Raw genomic sequence first — 22,333 nt, 5'->3', positions numbered from 1 at the left:
CTCATGCACAAAGATGTATACACTTTTCAGTATTACACAATACAATTGAGCATCAAATACAAAAAAGGCAACAGAGTAAAGGTGACATTAAGGTAATGTCTTTTCACTGGAGTTTATTGACAGTTACAGAAACCACGGGATGAAGCGTGCTTTGGAAGCAGATCACTGAAGAGCACAAACACTCAATCATTGACATGTTCTGACAGAAAGTCAATCAGTGACTCTGAGGGCTTTAAAATGATACAATCCCAATGTTCCTAATATATGACAGTAATGGGCAACCTTCAGACATAAACACCAACACCAGCTGTACTGCAACACGGTTTGCAAACTGTACAAATATATCTGTTTGTGTGACATATACCTTAAACCCATTTATTAATGATAGAAAGTTCAACAGATATTTAAATTGCTCAGTTTAGACTGAATATTTGATTTCATTATTTCCTTACATGAAGAACTAACTCCTTAAACATTGCTAACAAATAATCCCAGAAAAAACCTGAAAGTGGCATTAGTGTCCCCTGGTTCCAAATGAATACGTGTTGTAGTAATGTTTGCCAGTCATCTCATAAAACACCTTCATGAAGCACGTTTTATGTCATTGGCCCCATTATATTGTTTACAACATAAACAAAACTCACAGCCAAAAAACCAAATCAATAACATGTTGAACCTTGAACAGTGTGATGGACACTAATTCATCTTTTAATTCATATAATGATACAATGTCCAAACACACTTTATATGTCCAGATAAAACCACTCACAAATGATGCCGTATCACATCTGTAAATACATTTAAAATGTACAGGAATTACAAAGATATGTCCATGACAGTTTCACCCACACTGCACACGTTACACAGATTTCTGATCAAGATTAGATGACCTCTTTAAAAGCTAGCATGACGAGTAAATTAAACATTTGACTATAGACTGAATATCACCGTGTGGCGTGTACTAAGCGTTGGTATGATCTGATACATAATGTTTGGAGGGACCCTAAACACATCATCAAAAACTAACACCACACAGCTTCCATGTGAAATCATAGAGACTACAAAGGCATGGTGATCAATTCTCTAACTACACAGTCAACCCGAAAGCAAAATGTACTTTTTGTCCACTGGCTTGAGACATCTTTATTTTCAAATTGTCTTTTGCCTGGTGAGTGATGCTAATCCGCTAGCCACTTGCATATGTGACCAACATTTGATTGGTAAAGGCATTTATAGTAACACCAGAAGCCAAATTGTATTTTTAAATGTCAATTCAAATGTCTTTCCACTGATGGGCAGGTATGGAAGGCTGGATTTGGGAAACTGAATAATGAAAACATTAACAAACAATTGGAGAGCCATGTTGATGCTTATATGCCTAAAGTCTGAGATACCAATTTAATTTATTTGAGCTCGACATAATTAAACATTTAAGTCTCGATAACAACACTACATCTGATATCTGGAGATAACAGTAGAATAAAGCCACAATGTGAAGACTGTGATGTTACACAGCAAAGCATGGAGCCATAGATCAACCCAAGGAGATAAACAGCTAAACATATTCCACTAAAAACTGCTGCAGGCTCATTTGTTTCTAGAAACAACTGAGCCTGGTTCCAGATCTTTGACTGACTGCTAGCATCGGCCATTTGTTATGAGACTCAAACAGGTCTGGTGTGGTACAGGATGAACCCTAAAACTCGGAAATGTGTCAACATTTTTAGCACTTCCACTTCCATTGTCTCAAAGTACGTTTTTTTGTATGCGTTTTTGGTTACCTCAATTTGATATCTCAAATAAGGTCTGTGGTTAACACAAGCTGAACAGATTTTCATGTTTTGTTCTATGACATAAAATACATCAGTAAATACCCCACTGGTAAATGGCTGAAGCTTCTATCTGTCTACATTTCTCTACTTAACACTATCCCAGTGGACATTAGTAACCTTTAGCGTAGAGGTGATGTAGTGCAGTCATGTGACTGTCATTTAGTTTATTGCCTAGCGCTAGTTTTCTTATGGCCAGTTATTGCATTAACACTTAAAAACCAAAGTGGTGTTATATGTGTAGATTATCCTGCTAAACAAAACGTGTATCATAAATGTGTGTTTGCCAAAGATATACATTTTTTTCAATGTTCCAAAATCAAATGCAAGGTAGCTCTTGCGATGCTATCTTCCGGTCCGGCCAACACAAATAGGTCATCACTGCACCACTGTATCGACAGCAGAACTACTGTATTTAAAAGTTTCTGAATGTCTGGTGGTGGTTGGTGAATCTTTTGACGTAGCTCTATGCCTCCATAAACACATGGTGTTGTCTGTTAATCTTACAGAGAGAGCTATACAAATGTTTCTTCCACAGTAACAAAAAAACCTGAACAAGGACCAACCAGACCTATTTCTATCCCGGAAAACAAATAGAAAATGTGCGCCGAGATGCAGGGGTCTGGAACAACAACACACATGAGTACATGTCAAAGTGCAACATCACAATAAATACTGTCCCATGTTAGCTTGACAGGAAGACATTGGTTCACCCCAGTAACACATGTATTAGTCACACATTTATACTTCATATGCAAGTTGGTAAGGCTTGTTACATTCAAAACTCTAACAGGCATTCTGTATAGACTCATCAGTTACAGACAACATATACTTTTCAATAATGTTTAAGTGCTCAGAGAGGGACTGACTGGGGTTAATTGACATTCATAAATCATTATTGAGGGACATTTTTTGTATCTTTAAAGATGCATTAATCAATATTAAAACTGGATCATCTGACAACCTGCATCATATTCATTAGTATGTAGAGTTTGCGGACGTCATGTAGTTCCAGCATAGCTCCAAAAACCTTACTGTACATGGATTTAGAATCACTGAAAACACCTTTAACCTCAAATGGGTGTCCTTATGCAGAATTGAAAATGCTTATTATGACATTTATACAGATTTAAACCTAAGAAACGTAAACAAATAAGAAAATTGTGAGTAGTGTTAAAATAATTAGTTTTGGAGTGGACCGACAGACAAAACTGTAAACCTAGCGCAGACAAAACCAACGTAACGATCCAGTATGAGGAATGTAAGAGATGTGGGCTGAGTGAAGGAGAGTGTCAGTCCCACTGCAGGAGGGAAACATGTTGTAGACAAATGGCAGAGAAAGGTTCTGAAGGAGAAAGTCTGGAGGGCAGTAAGGAGGCAGCAGATCAGGAGACGGTGGACATTGAGAGCTATGTGAACCTGCTGAGCCCAGATACTCCTCACACACACACACACACTCACACACACTCAGTCAGTCCAGCTTCTCCTTGTGAACCAGTTTAGGGGAGTCCACAAAGTCTTGGCCGTTAAACAGGATGATGGTGGCTGTGATGGCGCTGGCAGCCCCCCAGAACATCACGTAGGCCAGGGTCTCTGTCCATGTGTCGCCTGGGAGACAAATAACTCAGTTAGTCTGCTTACCAAAAACACAATCAGGGAAAGATCTTTAGCTGAAAGGAAGTGTGCCGGGTGTTAAAGCACATTTTCTGAGAGACCAAATTGTGGTATTGCAACTTCCGTGTCCGTCACGTGATGTCATGGGGCCCAAACATATATTTTCCTGTAGACTTTGCCATTGAGAAAGGCACTTCTGTAAATGAGGTAAATTGACTTCACAGTCTGAACACTTGAATAACCCTTATTTAAAATCACAAGGGCATTAAGTTGTAAGTCATCTTTCTGATCAGGAAACATCAGATTCCAGCTTTAATCTTTAGGAGATCTTAGACAAAACTCAAGGTTATAGTAAAACAAACGTAAACCTCTAGCAGCCAATGGGATACAGTTGACGATGCCTCTCATCATTGGTGCATCTGTCAAAAGTTCACCACCTCCAGGAACAGACTGATTCTTGCTGTACTACCCAAGCCCCCAGAAAGTGAGCCTGTAAGCAAGTTATATCCCTCTCCATTCAGTTCACAAGCTGAGACCAGATGTGACGGAGCCAATTAGACCAGAGCTTTAAGAAAACACTAGTGTCCATGCTCTATGGATCTAGGTCCTTTTATGTAGAGGTGAGGCAAAACTAATAATCTTCACTTTTCAGATTTCATTTTATTTAGGTCATGGTGATTAAATGTTTACAAGGCTTTAAGTGAAAAATTATAATATTCTAGTGCGATTTAATAGTTTTTATAATTCAATAGCTAAATAAAGATATGTAGTTCATATCAATGTACGCATCATCAACTAGCCAATAGTGTTTAGGTCAATACATCACAAACTGCCTGCAGCTATAGTTGAATTGATTCAGATGATATGAGTGAGAGGAACTTACCCGCCATGAGCAGACAGACGATGCACATGGAGAAGGCCACCAGCATGACGATGGGCAGCTGTAAGAGAGCAGGGATTAGAGGATAAGAACCACAGTAATGTTCACTGCTGAAGAGAGAAAAGCTGATATACTGACCGTGAGGAACTTCCAGTCCTTCTGCACACGGAGAGGAGTGGGTCCATCAGACTCATCCACAGCAAAGTTACCCAGAAAGAGGTCAATGGAGTCCTGGAAGCAAAAACATCACGAGGGAACTGATCAACACACTGGCTTCTTTGAAATGGTGAATATGAAACCTCTACCTCTACCTCATTGCATTTCAATCAAGTTAAAACAATGAATTGTAGCTTGGATACGTTTTTCAATATATTTTATTATATCTTTAACTTGTATTATATAACATAATTTTATATTACATTTATTTTGTATATTTTTAATTTCTCAATTTGGGATTGTTAATTGTATCTAATCTGACTGTGTGTGTGTGTGTGTGTGTGTGTGTGTGTGTGTGTGTGTGTGTGTGTGTGTGTGTGTGTGTGTGTGTGTGTGTGTGTGTGTGTGTGTGTGTGTGAGAAAATGTCAGTTTTCTTGAGCAGCTGCACCTTGTATGACAGCCTCTAGATGAATGTGTGTGATAAGGTGAATGCTGACTTGTTTTGTGCAAAAGAGTCCTAAAGACGGGATAAAGTGCTTTATAAAAACAATACATTTAACATTTAGTCTAATTTAATCTCATTCAACGCCAAATTCAAGGACGTTTGTATTAGTTCAGTCTACTACAAATGTCTGGACAATATGATTTAAACAATGGAGCTTTCATCACACCTGTCTGAATCCATCAGAGAAGTTGTTCTTGTAGTAGCGGATCATGGAGTTCCAGCCGTCCATCAGCAGCCCCAGCCTGGTCCTCTTCCCCGTCCTGATGGGAAAATGAAGTTTGATTGAGCCCAGTCATGACACCAGCCTCCAGAGAGCCAGCACATGTTAGTGAGCCGTGTGCTGCAGGGTTACTGTACCTGGTGAAGTCTGTTTTCAGAGCTCCGGTCCCTGCGTACTGTACAGCGCATGCATTGGCATTGTCAGCCCATGCTGGTTAGAGAGCACACACAGAGAACAGTGAGCACACACTCACAGGCTTCAGATCATCACACAACACACACTCACGAGACATTACCGTTCTTGTAGATCTTCTCAAACTCAGCCTGCTCCTCAATCCGCTGACCCACATTCAGGACGCCCATCCTCTGCACACACACACAAAACACACACGGGTTAACCCTTCTTAACTGTCAGTGCTGCAAAGTCATACCTCCACTGTATGATTCTATCCCACATTGAATACTGTTTGACAAACTGGTCGTTTGCTTGTGCCACAAACCTGAAACCCATAGAACAGCTGTACAAGAGAGCTATCAAGGTGTTTGACAGAAAGCCACATTCATACCACCACTGTACCATCCTTGACAAACACAATGTATTGAGTTGACCATTTTAAGTCTTTTAAAAGTATGTGCTTTATTTATAAATGTTTACATGGACAGCCCCCCCCCCCCCCCCCCCCCCCCCTTAGGGGAATTCATCCACAGAAAACACACTGGACGCTGCACTAGGTCAGAAACCAGAGGAGACTGTGAGGTCCACTGCAGACGGACCACTTTTGGACAAAATGTCCTCTCCGTTAAAGGCAGCTCTTTGTGGAACAGCCTCCCTACTGAGATACGGGATTGTCCCACTCTCAATAGTTTCAAAGGTCAACTCAAAGAATGTTTGAGAAACAAACAGACATGTAATCACCGCTAAATGCACTTTATCACAGGGGCATCTCCTCTTGCACTTTATGTAGCTCTTGTATCTTCTCTTGTACCTTACATGTCGTAGCTGCTATAGTGTACTGCCATGTGGTAAATGCTTGTGTATGCTGCTCATGCTCTTTTGCATATCATCCATTTGGTTTTTGCAATGTTTGTAAAATGTAATCTTCTTAAATGTTTTATGAGGGACTGCGGATGGAAATGAGCTCAAAGCTAAATGTGGCACTGTTACGCTTGATACATTTGAATGTTTTAAGTGTTCATCACTGTGCATTGTCCCTGCCAAATAAACCATTACATGAAAATGAAATGGGGAGTAACGGATTACATGTACCGTAATCAGGATACAAAAAAAGGTAACCGTGTTCCCTTACAGTTACATAAAACATATGTAATCAGATTACTGTAACATTTCTAAAAATAGTTGATAACTAGCAGGATTACAGTGTCCTAAAAAGAGCATCTAGTGTTTGTTGTAAAGGATCAGATGTTATCTCTTCTAAACTGTTCTGTTCTGTAGGATAATACTTTATGTGTGAATCTATACGTCTACTGCCTGAATCTGCTTTATGGTTTTCACTTCCTTTGTTCATTTGTTCTGTTTTTAATTCAGCAGGTGAACCTGTATGTTCATAAAATAGTGTGTGTGAGCTTAACTGTGTGTATTAAAGTAAAACGGAGCATTTTCTGTCAGCTCAGATTTGATTTCTGCTTTTTGAAACTGTAGTATGTGCTCATGTGTGTCAGTGTTGGTGTACAGGCTGCTGCTTGAATCTGCTGAGTGACAGGCAGCTTTTCATATACATAAGATCATTTCTGATCCTAAATATCTTGGTTTCTTCTTTCTAAGGTCACATCGTTCTGTTGTCTGACATGTTACACTAAAAAACATCTTATTGATATTTATTTATATTTTATTTATTTGCATTGGATTTGATTTTGAAGTAACCCCAAAGGAACGGAAAGTAATCAGGTTACATTACTTTTATATTGGTATACTCAGATTAGGCTACCGCTTAAATGTTTTACAGGTAACTAGTAACTGTAACAGATTACACTTTTCAGTCACCCCTCCTAACCCTGACAGTTTGAGACTAAAATGTAGTTGAATATATTGTGCCATGTTATCACAGTTAATTATTTGCTCTTATTTTAGTGAAAAAAAAAATATATATATCATTTTACTGGTACTTCATTTTTTTTACCATGCTGTACATTTTAATTCTTATTAACATGTGTCTGCCTTTTAATAAAAAGTCTACTTGTTCCACTTGACTCTGCACTGAAGCGTTGCTGCTGTAATGCCGTAAACTTCCCTAACTGTGGGACAAATAAAGGATTTGTGATTCTGATGAATGAATGTGTGGGGTCAGACCCACCTGCAGCTGAGACTGCAGGGAGCGGCGGGCCAGCAGGCTCTGGATCACGTTGGTGCGGTCCAGGCAGTCCATGCAGTTGCTGCGGAACACTCCTCTCTGCTGGGCCACCGTCTTCCCCTCCGAGGTCACCATGAAGTAACTGCACACACAGAAACCATGGAATATAACTACACAGTATACGAGAGGAGACATCAGGCCGGAGCAGCGGCTGAACCTACCTGTATTCATCTTGTGTCTCAGCAACAAGGTCCACTAAGATCTGCAGACGCTCCCATCTCATGGCGCTGCACTCCTTGTGGAAGTCGAAGGCTATATAGCTGAGGACAGAGGAGACAGGGTCAAAGTGCTGTCCTCAGGTCACAACCGGATGTCTAAACTTTGTTTGATCGGGCAGCGCTTCATTGTTACAGAGGTGGCAGAAATAGATGCAGTTCCCAAGCAGAGCTAAATGTTAGATATAATGTATTTAAAGGTCCCCTATTATACTGTTTTTCATCAATATATTATAGGTCTCAGATATATACAAAACATGTCTCTGAAGTGTTTGGCACGAAATACCAAACAGATCATGCATTGTAGCATCCCATAATCCCCTCTGTTTCAGCCCCCGTTTCACAATAGGTGACCTTTAAGTCTTTCTGCAATGAATATGTGCTGTGGCTTCAATGAGGCAGGATATGACATGCATGTCTAATGGACAGGGACAATGTGGACACAGCGTATGATCGATGGGAAGCGGTAAAGTTGTTTGACCCCAAGCTCTTGTGGTTACTTATTGAATGGAGGAAGTTTATGTTGATCTTTTATATTACCTCCTGGATCGCAATATAAGCAGCAGGTTTTTTTTAACATCTACAAAAGGAACTGCTTTTCAGTCAGCTCTCTGCATTCAGCTGATTTCTGCCCTCGGGGGAATTATCAGTGAAGTAGGAGGATGAAAGGATACACAATTAGACATAAGTCAATCTAATTCAAAGTGAAACAAACACAAAGCTGCCTCTCAAATAATCTTAATAAGTCTGTTTTAGTATTTTTAAATGTATACACATTGGTGCTGGGAGGAAAGTATGAGCTGTCCCTGTGTGTCAGCACATCTCTCTCTTTCTGCACACAGAAGAAAAGCAGTACAAAGTGCAGTTCAGGGGCAGTGAGAAATACTGACCTGCTGCATGTTTACACAGATATACGGTACATAATACCTTACTGGTGACACTTACTTGAGCATACCGTTGTTCATGCCAGACACCATCTTATCAAAGGCCTGTTCTAGAGGCTTCTCTGAGCCTTTCTGATTCACCTGCAAAAAACAAGAAAACACAAATTGGCCTCTTCCACTCTGCTAGGGCATTAATGTCTGCTACAGTCTTTGATTTAAAAGCTGCTGGTATCATCTGAAAGTGCATGATCATGTTGTGTCAGCTTGTCGCAAAGAAGGCTAAATAACGCTCCAAATGAAGGCTACATTTTAGCGTGGGAACAACTAGCATGGCCATATTTACAGGGTCCTCTTAACAGCTCACCTCAAGATATCTAATTGAAAAAATGTTCACATGCAGTATAAATATGTTGTTTTAGAATACTCCTGCATCTTAAATTGCACAAACTGGGTATCAATAGGAAAATGAAACTTTTGTGGATCAATGAGCACAATTTGTATTCATGTGTGATGACATTAGTCTCTGTAGTAGTGAGAAACCTGACCTCGCTGCGTAACATGAGCAGTTGTGGGCTCTACGATAGTTATAGCCTCATGACATTTTACAGCCACAAACTACAGCCTGCGGGCATTCAGGGGATGCAAAGCTTTTACTAGATTTAACGACAAAAAGAGGGTTTCTAAACAGTTTTCAGAACAGAAGTTCTCACTATTCAATCCCCATGTTTTAGATTCTAAAGCACAGCATGTGGTTTTCTTTTATCCTACCACAGGTCTGTAATGGGGAGGGATGGAGTGAAGACCTTAAACAAAACATGTATACAGGTTATTAACTATCCTCACCAGGTTCAGAAGGGTTTGCTTCCCATAGATAAGCAGCTGAGAGTCGAAATGCCTCTGGAAACCATCCATCTGTACAAAGTTTTCAAGAGTTTAGCATTGGATTTTTCCCACCACACCATTTAAAAAGCACACATGAAAACAGCTGCTCTTACGTGATTAGTGGTTTTGCTGATTATAGGTTTAGGTTTGTATTTCAGGTTGGGCCTCTGACTCCAGTAGAAGGGCATGGAGCCTCGAGTCTGGAGAGGAAAAAAAACGTTTGCCTTGAAAGGTCATTTCTGAAATCTTCTCAACTTCTTTAAATATCCGAACAAAGGGTGCACAGAAATGTGTGTTTATGAGCCCTCATACTTGCCTGTATAAATGAAGCCTTTGCTCCCTCATACAAAACGATCTGCTCCGTCTCCACAAAGTTAGCAGCGTGGCCCTCAGAGTCGATGCCTGAGAGAGAGCAGCACAGAAAACATCCATGAGCAGTTAGTAGTCTCAGTACTGTGAGGTGTATAACCTTACCTTAGATAGCTCAATTCCAATCTAGCCCCAACACCCTCTCCCTATTACTACGTTTACACATTAGGGTTCCATTTCAAACCAACTAGTTGGGAGTTTGAGTTATTACACCCTCCAACCGGAAGATATTACGCCCGCCGACAGGAAGTTATTAAAACCTCCAAACGGAAGTTATTAAAACCTCGGACAGGAATGTATTACGCCCAATGACAGAAAGTTATTAAACCCTCCTTCAACAGGAAGTCATTAAACCCTCCGACAGGAAGTCTTTACACCCTCCGACAGGAAGTCGTTACACCCTCAGACAGGAAGTCGTTACACCCTCAGACAGGAAGTCGTTACACCCTCAGACAGGAAGTCGTTACACCCTCAGACAGGAAGTCGTTACACCCTCAGACAGGAAGTCGTTACACCCTCAGACAGGAAGTCGTTACACCCTCAGACAGTAAGTCGTTACACCCTCAGACAGGAAGTCGTTATACCTTTTAAGCGGAGGTTGTTAAACCTTCCTACAGGAAATAATTAAACCCTCAAAACAGAAAGTTATTACACCCTCCAACAGGAAGTTATTACACCCTCCAACAGGAAGTTATTACACCCTCCAACAGGAAGTTATTACACCCTCCAACAGGAAGTTATTACACCCTCCAACAGGAAGTTATTACACCCTCCAACAGGAAGTTATTACACCCTCCAACAGGAAGTTATTACACCCTCCAACAGGAAGTTATTAAACCCTTCAGAAGGAAAAACAATAGAAGTTTATTGTGAAGTTTTGTATATTTACAGGAACTTTTGCAATCTAGAAGCAGCTCATAAACATCAGATTTAAAAACTACAAAAAGAAACGCCACTATTTTGAATTAAATTATTATTTTTCATCCAAGAGATGCCGACTTAAAATAACACAACACAAGCACAACTTACATGATGCCGAATTTAACAAACACATTTAAATAATTGGTTTAAACGGCATAATAATAAGGACGATCGTCCGTTCTGTGATTCTCCGAAACACACATGTTATGATATTAGGGTCATGCAGAGTGAGATGAGATCGGCAACGGCCTCCCAAGAAGAGCTCGCCTCTCTCCAGTCATTTAAGCTAAAGTGGGTTATTGAACCTGAAGCTTGTTGCTTCTGCCCTCCTCGACTACGGTCTGGGAGCCGACAGGAAAGTTCAACACACAGATGGCCAGTCCGCCCCTTTGTAGCATATTATTTCAATGAGAGATGAGCAGATCGCCACTGGGCTTTCAACTAAAGACACAGCCACGCAAAAACTGCGGCATTTGTACAGCTCCTTATGGGTACTGCAATTTGTGAAGTGCTTTCCTCTGTGGTGAAACGATCAGCCCTGCACCACGGAGGAAAGCGGCAGAAAGTCACCTGGAGTTAAACAGAGCGGGGCTGCGCTGCGTGCATGGCTTCCTTCTGCAGGTAACGGGGAGACGCGCTCTGGCGGCGGTCTCGTTCAGGATCCGAAAATAACATTTAAATATTTTGCACACTTATTCCACTTATTCCTAGTGTGCCACTGGTTACGGTGCCGCGTGCCAATGCTGGCACGCGTGCCAGGGGTTGCCGACCCCTGCCCTAGGGGATGGATTGGAATTGGGCCTGAGTCTTCATACTGTTAATGAAATGGTGTTGGCAGCTGTTACTTTGCACTCTGTAATGGTCCATAAGCCCAAATCCACAAGGCTTGGTGCAGTACAGCAGACATTTTTACCTCTGACGTAGTATCTGACGCCGGCCCGGAAGCAGCTTCTCCTGGAGATGAGGATCCACTCGAAGATCTTCCCGTTGATTCGACACGGCTTCATGACGATGACTGGAACAGGAGGGTTAAGGAAAGGCTTGGCACAGGTATGCGTCTGATCTTATCTGCAGTCATGCTCCATTAGAAAATGTTTAACACTCAGTGAAAAGGATACATCCATGGACAACAGGAAGTGCAAACTTGTGAAGCTGTGGAGAAGTGGGTACGATTATTATCATTGCATTAAATGAGTACAAAAACATTGAGTGAGAAAGTGAAGTGGTACCTCAGGCTGCGCAGCCAGTTCTCTCAGGAGGTTCCCGTTCCACACAAACCTCTGATCTGCCTGAGAAACACAACATCGTCATCAATTAACTGCAAGAATGTATAGTAATATTTATAATTACTAAGAATTGTGAATAATATGAAAATAAACAAATGTATTGTCACGTTCACGTATATGTTTGAAAAAAAGTATACATAGAAAAATGCTCTACATTATGACCTGCTGCAATGTTTGTAAACAAAAACAACTATATTTATTATTGACATATCGCTAGAAAAGACAAAAAACACTAAAAGTATGAGGAAGTGAGACAAATGTACAATATTTTTGAAAGCTTTAGTGCAAAATGAACATAACAGTTTAAAGTCAAATTAAAGATAAGAAATAAACACTTCTGGAAATACAGAATGAATGTTTCAATGCATGCACACAAATACTGAGTAATAAGATTAAGACTATAGTTTATATTAACGGGCCCTTTAAGGTTCAAGGTTCTTATTTTGTAATACGAACATAGCTACAGTGAAGTTATGACGATGAAAATCTTCAGGTTTCAGGTTCATCTTGATTGGTTAGCTGGCCGGCTCTGCTGGGATTGGTCAACCACTTATGGCGCATTTCCACTACAGCGCGGAGCGCGGTTTAAGCGTGCCGTGCCGTGCCGTGCCGTGCCCGGCCCGGCCCATTTTTGGTTGCGTTTCCACTAGGCGTAGTTCCGGCTAGCGGGTACTTTTTCACAGTTTTTCTGGCTCTCCAAAATCGAGGTTCTTTCCGGGCCAACAACCGGGCTGAATATGCTAAACTAGTGAGAGAATCGCTGGCAACTACAACAAAATGAACATATTTGACCGTGATTTAATTGTAATGCACGTTTCAAAATGATGCCGAAGTAACAACATACTGATACCGGTTAGTAAAAACCATGAATTAATGCTTTGTCAAGTCTGCAGACAGAGGGCAGGCGAAAAACCTTTTAAAATGCGTGTTGTCTAAATGGAGATTGGCTAAGCTAACGCAGTATATGCTCCGACCGTCCACACTCACAACAACGGCCTATACAGACATAAATAAAGCAGCGACTGTATTCACCATGACACAGGCAGTCTGTGGTTTGTACTTGTTTAACTTGTGTCTAGTTTCTGAACAGATATGAGGAGCTGTGAGCTCTGAGTGCTAACAGCTAACGGCTGATGTTGGTTTTGTGTTTCGCATTGAAGATGGCGTCACGGCTCCGCCTACACTGCGTTACTATAGTTACTACCCCAGCTACTAAACTGTAATGGAAACGCAACATAAAGTGAGCCTGGCCTAACAAGGCCTAACGAGGCCTAGCCATACCGTACTAAGCCGAGCGAGGCCCTGCAGTGGACATGCGCCATTAGAGATCTCCCGCCCCTTAGCCTATCACATACAATGTGTTGGAGCGCTAGCCAATAGAATCACGAGTGCTCTAATGTGATGTACTACGTTACGGTAGTAAACAAAAGAGTTTCAGGCAGGGGGGGACCATTTACATGCACACAAACCTATAGAACACACTACAGGGAAGGGAACACCCCAAAAAGCATAAAAGGGCCTCTTTAACTGGAGTCCATCTTGTTAATGCCATTGAGGTGAGTGATCATGTAAAGTCAGGAATAGAAAGTAACTAAAGTACATCTACTCAAGTATTATACTAGGTCTTATTTTTGAAATATCAGTCTTTGTGACTTATTTACATAAATATAGAGGTGCCTTCTGTGAGGCAGTGTGTTGTGTGTCTCACCCTCTCCAGCAGACTCATCTCCTGGAAGTCGGGGCTGGTGTTGGAGAGCCTCTGCAGTGTGTGTGTCAGGTCGTAGTCGGTGCAGAAGTAGAAGCCGTCTGTAGTCAGCACATTATTAATCATGGACAGGAAGGTCTTGTTCTCCTGAGACTGGAGGAGGAAAGGAAACAGACTTTTAGCTTTCAGGAAAACTGCACACTCGTGTGTTTTTACTGCTGCCGTGTGACACAGGGATGCACCCACCTAACAGTTTCTCCCCCAACACCTCTAGCCAATGCCAAGACCAGCTTTCTCTTTACGCACATTCAAATCTGTAAACGTCAATGCATTGGACCACCTTCGCCAGTTAACATGAAGCCTAGGACTGCTTTTGCACAATAACCGGATTACTTACAGATAAAACATCAAGTTGAAAGTAGCTACTGTTGAGGGATAAACCTGTTAAGTGTGGGTGCCATTAGAACAGGGGTGTCAAACTCAAATACACAGTGGGCCAAAATAAAAAAATGGGTACTAGTCGAGGGCCGGACTGGTTCAATGTTTATTGCAGAACTTATTGAAATGAACTTATTGCACATATTAAACCTGGAACTAACAAAGCTTAAATGATTGCCAATAAAAACATTAAACATTAAATAATCAGTTGCATTCATTTCTTATGGCTCTATCTGCAGCTTTTCCAGAGTCATTTCTTATGATTACATTTTTCCACAGGCCAACAACAGCTTCAAAAAATGTCCCTCAAAGAGAAAACCAAACATGCCCTGTTGTCGTGAGAGAAAACGTGCAGAAGGAAACATCCATGTAAACTCAGTGTGCTGCTCTGTAATGCTAGTTCAAGCCAGATACTTGGCATCTCATCTTGGGTGCAAGTTCATCAATGTTTGGGGTCAGGCTCTGAGCTGAGGAGACCCTCAGGATTGAGTGAAGGTGTGCGTGCAATATACCGGCGGGCCAGATCTAATAGTAATTAGAAATTATCCTGCGGGCCGAAATTAAATCCACCAAGGGCCTGATTTGCATCAGTCAGCATCAGAGCTGACTTTTATTCTTTTCCAGCTTTGTGCATCTCTGCCTGGCTAATAGGATCGGGCAGCTAAGCCAGTTAGCATGTTTAACTCCCTCCACCTGCTTTCTTACATTCCTCTCACCAGAGCAGCTCTTATACAGTGATTGCGCTTTAAACTAGTTTGTACTTGCTTCTCTAATCTACTACCACCAACAGTCCAGTGTTTGCCATTATAAGCTCTACACTGCATACAGTGCATGTAATACAGAGTTTTATCGGGGTAGCTAGAAAGCTTTCAATAAACCAAGATTAGAAGCAGCAGCAGATTAATAATGCACTGACATGCGATAGCACAGTGTGATTCCAGACAGCAAAGAATAACTGATCCTGTAACACAAGGTTTTACACAGAGAGTCTGGAAGAGTCTACTATCAAACAGTACCTGTGACAGTGTGCATGTCATACTATCGTAGGATATTGTAAGATCATTTAAAGTGGACCTATCATGCTATATTTGAATAATATATTGTAGGGCCATACCTATATAAAACATGTCTGTGAAGTTTTTTTTTCAAAATACCAAACAGATCATGCATTTTAGCCATGCCTCATTTCGCTCCATTTGCTCTTTTCCAGCCCTGTTTTAGCAAGGGCTGATTCTGTGAGAAGTCTTCTTCGCTGCTTTTGTGGCAGACTACAGCGCCACTTACAGGCCTGGCATATGTACTACAGCGTCTCCAGCGCTTTCGAGCGGCAATGGCCGTGGCCCAACCCCCCATTCCCCTGATAGGTGGAGAGTTGCCCATATAGGCGGAGCTCCCTGTTTCTGACGTCAGAACAATTTCAAATCTGTGTCAGCTCCGTTGCAGCCCCGTTTTTAGAGATTTGGGTATGGAGGAAAAGAGAGAGGGTTGTGTTTTCTGACACTTGGTGAGCTCCCTGACACACTGGGGACACATAAAATAGCTGAAAATAATGTCCTCTGTATTGAGGGCTCAGGTTGAACTAAAAGGAACTATTTTAGTAAAATGTGATTATATGCATATATAGAAAACTTTTCCCAACACCACAACCAACATTAGTCTGAAGTGAATCTGTGTCTAATTTATCACAGGTGTCTTTTCTAATGAGTGGTTGTCAGATGCTGACCTGGATCTCTGAGAGATGCAGCACTGTCTTCTTGTAGGAGATCACGTCAAAGTCCACAGCCTTCCACACAGAGTGGCCCAGCAGGCTGCCCACATTCCTCTTCCTGGTGATGACGATCAGGTACATCCCTGGGGGTGGGGGGGGTCACTGGTTAGCTGTTCAGGCTTCAGAAGAAACACAAACGCTGCATCACTGTGGTACCTACCTGCTACCAGACGGATGGTTCCCATGATGCCGCATATAGGCCTGGTGACCGCAGAGGGGGGGACATCTTTTTTGCCTGTGAAAGAAGCACAATGGGGAGAAAGTTAGATATAGACACTTCGTATTACATTTATATTCTCAGAAGGGGAACTGTTTTGAGTTTCCCCTCTCCTGTAGTGTGTTATATAGGTTTGTGTGCATGTAAATGGTCTGCAAAGGCTCAAATCCCTGTGTTCCTCCAGAGGGAGTTTCTCTCAGTTTCTCTGTGAGTCAGATTGATGCAGATAAAAAAACAGTATAGGCTGATTTCTCTCCTCAAATGTTATGTTTTGTCCACAACTCGAAGATATGAATTTGACAGTCATAGGAGTAAATAAACCAGAAAAGATTCAAGTTTAAGAACCTGTAAATAGAGATGTTTTCAATAGTTTTTTCTTAAAGAATTACTCAAACCGATTTATTGATTATCCAAATAGTTCTTTGAGATTCTTTGAAGAGTAAACAAAGAATCAATGAATCTCTATTGAGGAGAATTCTGTTGATGATCATTCCGCTTTGTTGTTACCTTCTTTGTTCTTAAAGCTGTCCCAAATGATGTCTAGCTGTAAGGTCAATTGTTCTGATGTATTGTGAGAAACAAAACAATGGCATGTCTAGCAAACAAACAAACAATTTCCCAATTTGGGATCAATAAAGTACTATCTTATCTTATCTTAAACACATGTGGAGAGAGAGACAACAAAGCTCAACAGCCTCAAATGTAAAAGGTGGTGAGAGCTCTAAATCTCTCTGCTTGTGTTTCAACCACAGCTGAAAGCATTTTGTGTTTGTAGTGACAGTGAAGCACGATCATTAAACTTCTTACCTGTGAGGGTCATCTCATTGGAGACCCTGTCGATGGCCAGCACAGCATCAGCCCCCTCATCACAGGCCTCGATGTAGAACTTCTCTGGGGTCGTGTGCCTGGGAGAGAAGGGCAGAAAGTTCAGGTTTTACCCAATGGTTGATAGTACAGCTTTCAGAGGTTTATTCAGGTTCAACAGCATCACAATGTGTGATAAAGCTTTAGGATGCTAATGTTCTCCTGCTTCAAAACAAATGCCACCTGCTAATGTGGCCAACGATGAAAGACGCATGACTCTTCTGCATCGCAAAATATAAAATGAAAGACCAATTAATAAGTCCTAGGAAATGTCTTACAGAAGAGGATAGCATTGTCAATTCTAACGTTTATATGTTTTCAACTCAAGTACCGAAGGAACCTGGTAGTCTTTACCTATTTCCAACATTCTACAAATACACTCGCTCGTAGTTTTCCTATTTCCTTCCTTTTCATTTGTCATGATACATTTTTATGCTATAAATGGTCATTTCCACAGCAGTAATTCCATCAGTACATCAGAGGCAGGTTATGCTAAAAAAAAGAGTTTCTCTTTTAATAAAAAATAGTGTTTGCATTTATTGTTGTTTCACTGCCTTTGTAATTGCTTTCAAGCTACTGCCAATGACACTCAACACAAAGTAAAACATCAGGACAGTGGTGTTTATTTTGCAGTGCTAAAAGAACTGCAAAGTGGAGTTGAATTAATTTGTGAATAAACAGTAATTGTATATAAAAGACAGTAGCATATTGGCGAGTATGACATGGAGTAATGCTGTGGAAATGTATATTATGACTCATGTATGATAGGACATTAGTACAGCTTTATTAACCACTAGCCTTTGTTTATAAAGGGCACACCCCTGACTATTTCAAGCTCCTACAAGTTGATCATATGTGGCATTTTCCTGTTATTGGACAGTCAGCATAGACCGACAGGAATCACAGAGGGGAATGACATGTCATCATTTAAACCACAGACATGGCAGTGGTTGAGACACAATCAATCTGTATAGCCAACAAATGACTCCCAAACTATTCCTGAAGTGCAATGCAATGACCCTCCACATGCTTCCTCTCCGTGACCAGGGCACAACTGGAGTCTCAAAGCCATGGGAGCTGTGAAATAGAAAGAAACCAACCTATAGATGTAATGTTAAGGACCTAGAGACTGCTGTTAACACCAGGATTAACCGCCAGTCCTCCAACATCACATCCGTCCAGCTGAGATGGTGTGGAGCAGGGAACTGAGAGCAGTTTACAAATAAAAGCATTGTTTTTAAAGGAAGGATCCTAACAGAGGAAGGTTCATTGGAAGCAAGGTGTTTCTATAAAATGTCAAGTAGAATGAAATCAAAATGTTATACTGTTTTTTGAAAATTGGACGCAGCCTTGATTCCCACTGGCTCTGGAAGTATTTCCTTGAACTATATGGTTTTCCTAGAGGGAAACATTACATATTAAACTCACACTAGCCTATGAAAAGTCCAGCAATGATCTCTTTGCAAAGTGGTCTGAGATGCATACCATCTACAGTCCCAGTATAATTCAAGGAAGGCACCTTTTGTGATGGTATCCTCTTACTCATTCCCTAAGTTCCTGTCTGTTTCTACTGTCAAAAAAACAAACAGAAAGCCTGAATGACCCAAAAAAAACTTGCTTCCCTCTAAAGTACTCATTGTGTTAAAGGGACCAGAGGTCACAGTGACTGCTTGAGTAACACACAGCTTTAAATCCCTGCAGCAAGAGAATGTGAGCTGTAGTGCTGCTGACGCAAACACACAAACAGCCCATTGTTGGCCTTCCATCATAGACCACAGAAAACATGGCTGCTTTACACAAACACTAAGTAGTATTACTGAAACACTGGACATGCCTTGCATGGTTTAGGACATTTACTACAGATCATGTGGACTTTAAATGACTTCCAAATGAAGCAGAAATCTTCTAGTCTTTAGGATGGGTTCTTATTAAGTTCCAAGAAAGTACTGGTTTCCATTCATTTCAGTACGACATAAAAAAGTTTCTGCAGAGACTTCAAACTTTTCTCGAGTGAGGTATTACATCATGTCAACATCCTGGATGCATTGTTGTTGATAGAGAATTATTTAACTAGTCTCCTTCTAATCATTCTCCACTTCTGTCCTGGCCTTAGGTGGTGTTTCTCTGTCTGTACAGGTAGCAGGCATTTGGCCTTGGAGCTTGGGCAGCGTATTGTATAACAATAAACTGAGCGATGACCTCGATGACCTCCTTCTACAGCAAGGTTGTTAGCATTCTCTTCTTCAGATAGTGATAGGACTTAACATGCTATGTTGAGAGTTGGATGGGCAGACGCTTTGTCTCAGCCATTTATTGCCAAGTCTCCAGCCGTAACTTCCAATAAATCTTCAGTGTCTGACGTCAGTTCAGAGCTCTGCATTGTATCCTGCTCTGGTTCTTTGCTCCAAGAATGACATCACAGATGTGGAAGTGTGTGTTGATTTTCAAACACTGCATTGCATCATCATATAATAATAAAAGATAGTTATTTCCCTGTTTCTTACCTTACTTTGAAAATGGTCTCATTTAGAGCCATAGAAAAGATTAGGAGGAATAGATTGGACATAACATTCCTTTATTTTAAGCCTACATTTGGGCTTAGGAAACTTATAAAGTCATCATGGGTATTTCATGGCACTTTGACAGGGATATTAAGCAATGTAGATCCCCATCACCCCAGCAATAAACTGGTCTTTCTGAAGCAGACAAACTGCAGCATCCAGACCAACACCACCAGACACTTTTATCCCACGAGCTGTAAGAGTGCTGAACACCCGAGCGCTGTGAAGTGTCACCAGTCACATATACCATGTCCATTGTTGATTTGTTTATATTCCTCATATCCACATGATATTGCAGTATACAGTTTTTAAATTGTACTGTACAGTATTTCTATTCATTTTAAATTCTGTTTTATCTTGTTTCATTTTTTATGTATATATTTGTATTGCTGCACCTTACTTGCACCATCTTGAAACATTCTATTGCACTAGTTACATTTGTTAAGTATACTGTAGGTTGAATTGTTAGAAAAAGCCTGACATTTTTGATTTTCCTTTCCTTTTCAAAACTACACTACACTTCTACTTGGAGAGGTCCCAGTTCACCTCCTGCCCTGCCGTGGTGCCCTTGAGCAAGGCACCGGACACCCCCCTTCCCCCCTCACTCCCATTGCTCCCCGGGCGCTGTACAATAGCTGCCCACTGCTCCTAGTACTAGACTCCTGGTACTAGGATGGGTTAAAAGCAGAGAACACATTTCACTGTGTGTGCTGTGTGCTCTGCATGTGTGACCATTAAAGAGGGGTTCATCCCTCCCAATTCTAATTATTCTTCTAAAACTGTAGCTGCAGTGCATATGACAAAGCAAACCTTTAGATTATGTCAAATTGTTATTATTATTCAAGTGTTCATTGTGGAAGGAGGAATTATCGTAAGCAGCTAACCTATGTAGGGAACACTTGCAGGAAACACTGGGTAGAGACAGACAGGTTGGACAGGGCAGGACACTGAACAATAAGGTGGCATGTTTGAACAAGGGTGTGTCTGGAAAAGTACAACCAGTTCTGTCAACTTTAGCGGTGTAAAGTAACGACAGAGATTTACTCAAGTACTGTTACAATTTTGAGGAGTTTTTTTGCTACTTTGTACTTCTACTCTACTACAATTGATAGGTAAATTGTGTAGTTTTACTCCACTACATTTATTGAATACCTTTAGTTACTTTGCAGAGAAATTCAGAAGCTACCCTGCAGTATACAAAGTCATTAAAACTAGCTGCACCTTTACCAGCTTTGAGAACACTTTCATGATCAATCATTATAAAACATATCATATATATTATTCTGAAATGGACCAATCTGCACAATGACTACTTTTGGAAATTACAGTATATTTTGATTCTAACACTTTTGTACTTTTACTTGAGTAACATCTTGAATGCACGACTTTTACTCGTACACTCTGATAGTTCTACTCAAACGCAAGTGCAACATGTGTACTTCTTCCACCTAAATAGCTAACGTTTAATAAAACATGTTTCAGTGTTTGGTTCACAGACAGTTGAATGATGTCATTAGAGAGAGAGAAAAAAAAACCTTACGTTACAAAGAAATGTGTGTCATAAACATCACACAACCATCACACAACCACCTCAGAATGCAACAGACAATAAATTCAGATTAAAAATGAACGAGCAGCCGAAACGCCTTCTGCTGCTAGCTAGGTTAACTAACTTTCTGCCGCCCTGTTAGTTTGCACTGAACAACAACCCTCTCCACTATTTTATGAAAATTAACGAGGGGGGACTATGTCCTTCATAATGAATGAGTGTTGAATGAAGCCTCACCGGTTCCTCTTCGAACCTAACCCCGGGTTCTAACGTTACCATCCGAGCCTGTCAGCGAACTTCAGCCGCCGTGTCATCTGACCTAGCGCTATGGCTGCCTCTGAACCCCAGCTCCGGCTTTACACCAGCCATAAACTGAGCCGCTTGCTTGTCTTTTATCAGACGCAGAAATAAGAATAGACGTTTGAAAAACTATATTACATCTACTTACAAATTGTATCTCTCGTAGGCGGTCGCCATCTTCGCTCCGTCTACCTGACCTCAGTGACGACAACAGTGAGAGTGGATACTGTGTTGCCAGATATAATTTGTAGAACCCATAGAGGGCGCATGCTTTAAACGCCCTTTTCCTTTGCAGTCCGAGAGAACCTGGCATCCCCTTAATGCGAGACGATGGGTGGTGGGACTTGTAGTTTGTATGTCATTGATCAAAAATAGCCCTTTTTGTATCTCAATTTGAACTGTACAAATATAAATCACGCTTAAAAACTGATTAAATAGATGGATCCTGATCTAGAGTTTAAGTAAAGTAATATGTATCCCTATGTACACACAAACCTGTATTTAAATGTCCTACTTACATATGTCTTGCTTCTTAGTAACGTTACTCTATCGGATATTATATTTATATGTACAGCTATGTATGAGCTTACGTTTTTGCAATTGGCTCCATTTAACGTTAGATGAACCCAAACTTTGAAATGAAACAATGTGTACTTTAAGATGTCTTCAAGATAATCTAAGTAACCCAAAAAAGGAAAACATTTATGTCCATAGTAATTATTGAATAGTACTGACTGTGCTAAAAGTTGTTCTTTTACTTTCTCTCTTTTTTGGAATGTACATTTAATTCAGGGTATTTAT

The 22,333-nt window shown here is 40.9% G+C and overlaps 1 protein-coding gene across 1 annotated transcript; it reads right to left on the bottom strand.

The window, feature by feature from the left end:
• Window positions 1-76: 76 nt before the first annotated feature.
• sacm1la (SAC1 like phosphatidylinositide phosphatase a) lies at window positions 77-21,762 on the bottom strand. The gene is made up of 20 exons (XM_034126253.1): window positions 21,681-21,762; window positions 17,066-17,163; window positions 16,202-16,276; window positions 15,997-16,124; window positions 13,839-13,988; window positions 12,074-12,133; window positions 11,963-11,996; window positions 11,758-11,859; window positions 9,871-9,956; window positions 9,668-9,754; window positions 9,516-9,584; window positions 8,734-8,813; window positions 7,735-7,833; window positions 7,517-7,655; window positions 5,501-5,570; window positions 5,343-5,415; window positions 5,152-5,245; window positions 4,462-4,554; window positions 4,327-4,384; window positions 77-3,437 (listed from the first exon to the last, which is right to left on the bottom strand). The coding sequence occupies exons 1-20, from the start codon at window positions 21,707-21,709 to the stop codon at window positions 3,301-3,303; spliced, it is 1,761 nt and encodes a 586-aa protein (XP_033982144.1). The 5' UTR covers window positions 21,710-21,762; the 3' UTR covers window positions 77-3,300.
• Window positions 21,763-22,333: the final 571 nt, after the last annotated feature.

The sequence above is a fragment of the Trematomus bernacchii genome, unplaced genomic scaffold (assembly GCF_902827165.1).
Source record: "Trematomus bernacchii unplaced genomic scaffold, fTreBer1.1, whole genome shotgun sequence".
Lineage (NCBI taxonomy): Eukaryota > Metazoa > Chordata > Actinopteri > Perciformes > Nototheniidae > Trematomus > Trematomus bernacchii.
The sequence above is the reverse complement of the archived record's forward strand: the minus strand, read 5'-3'. Positions and strand labels throughout refer to the sequence as shown.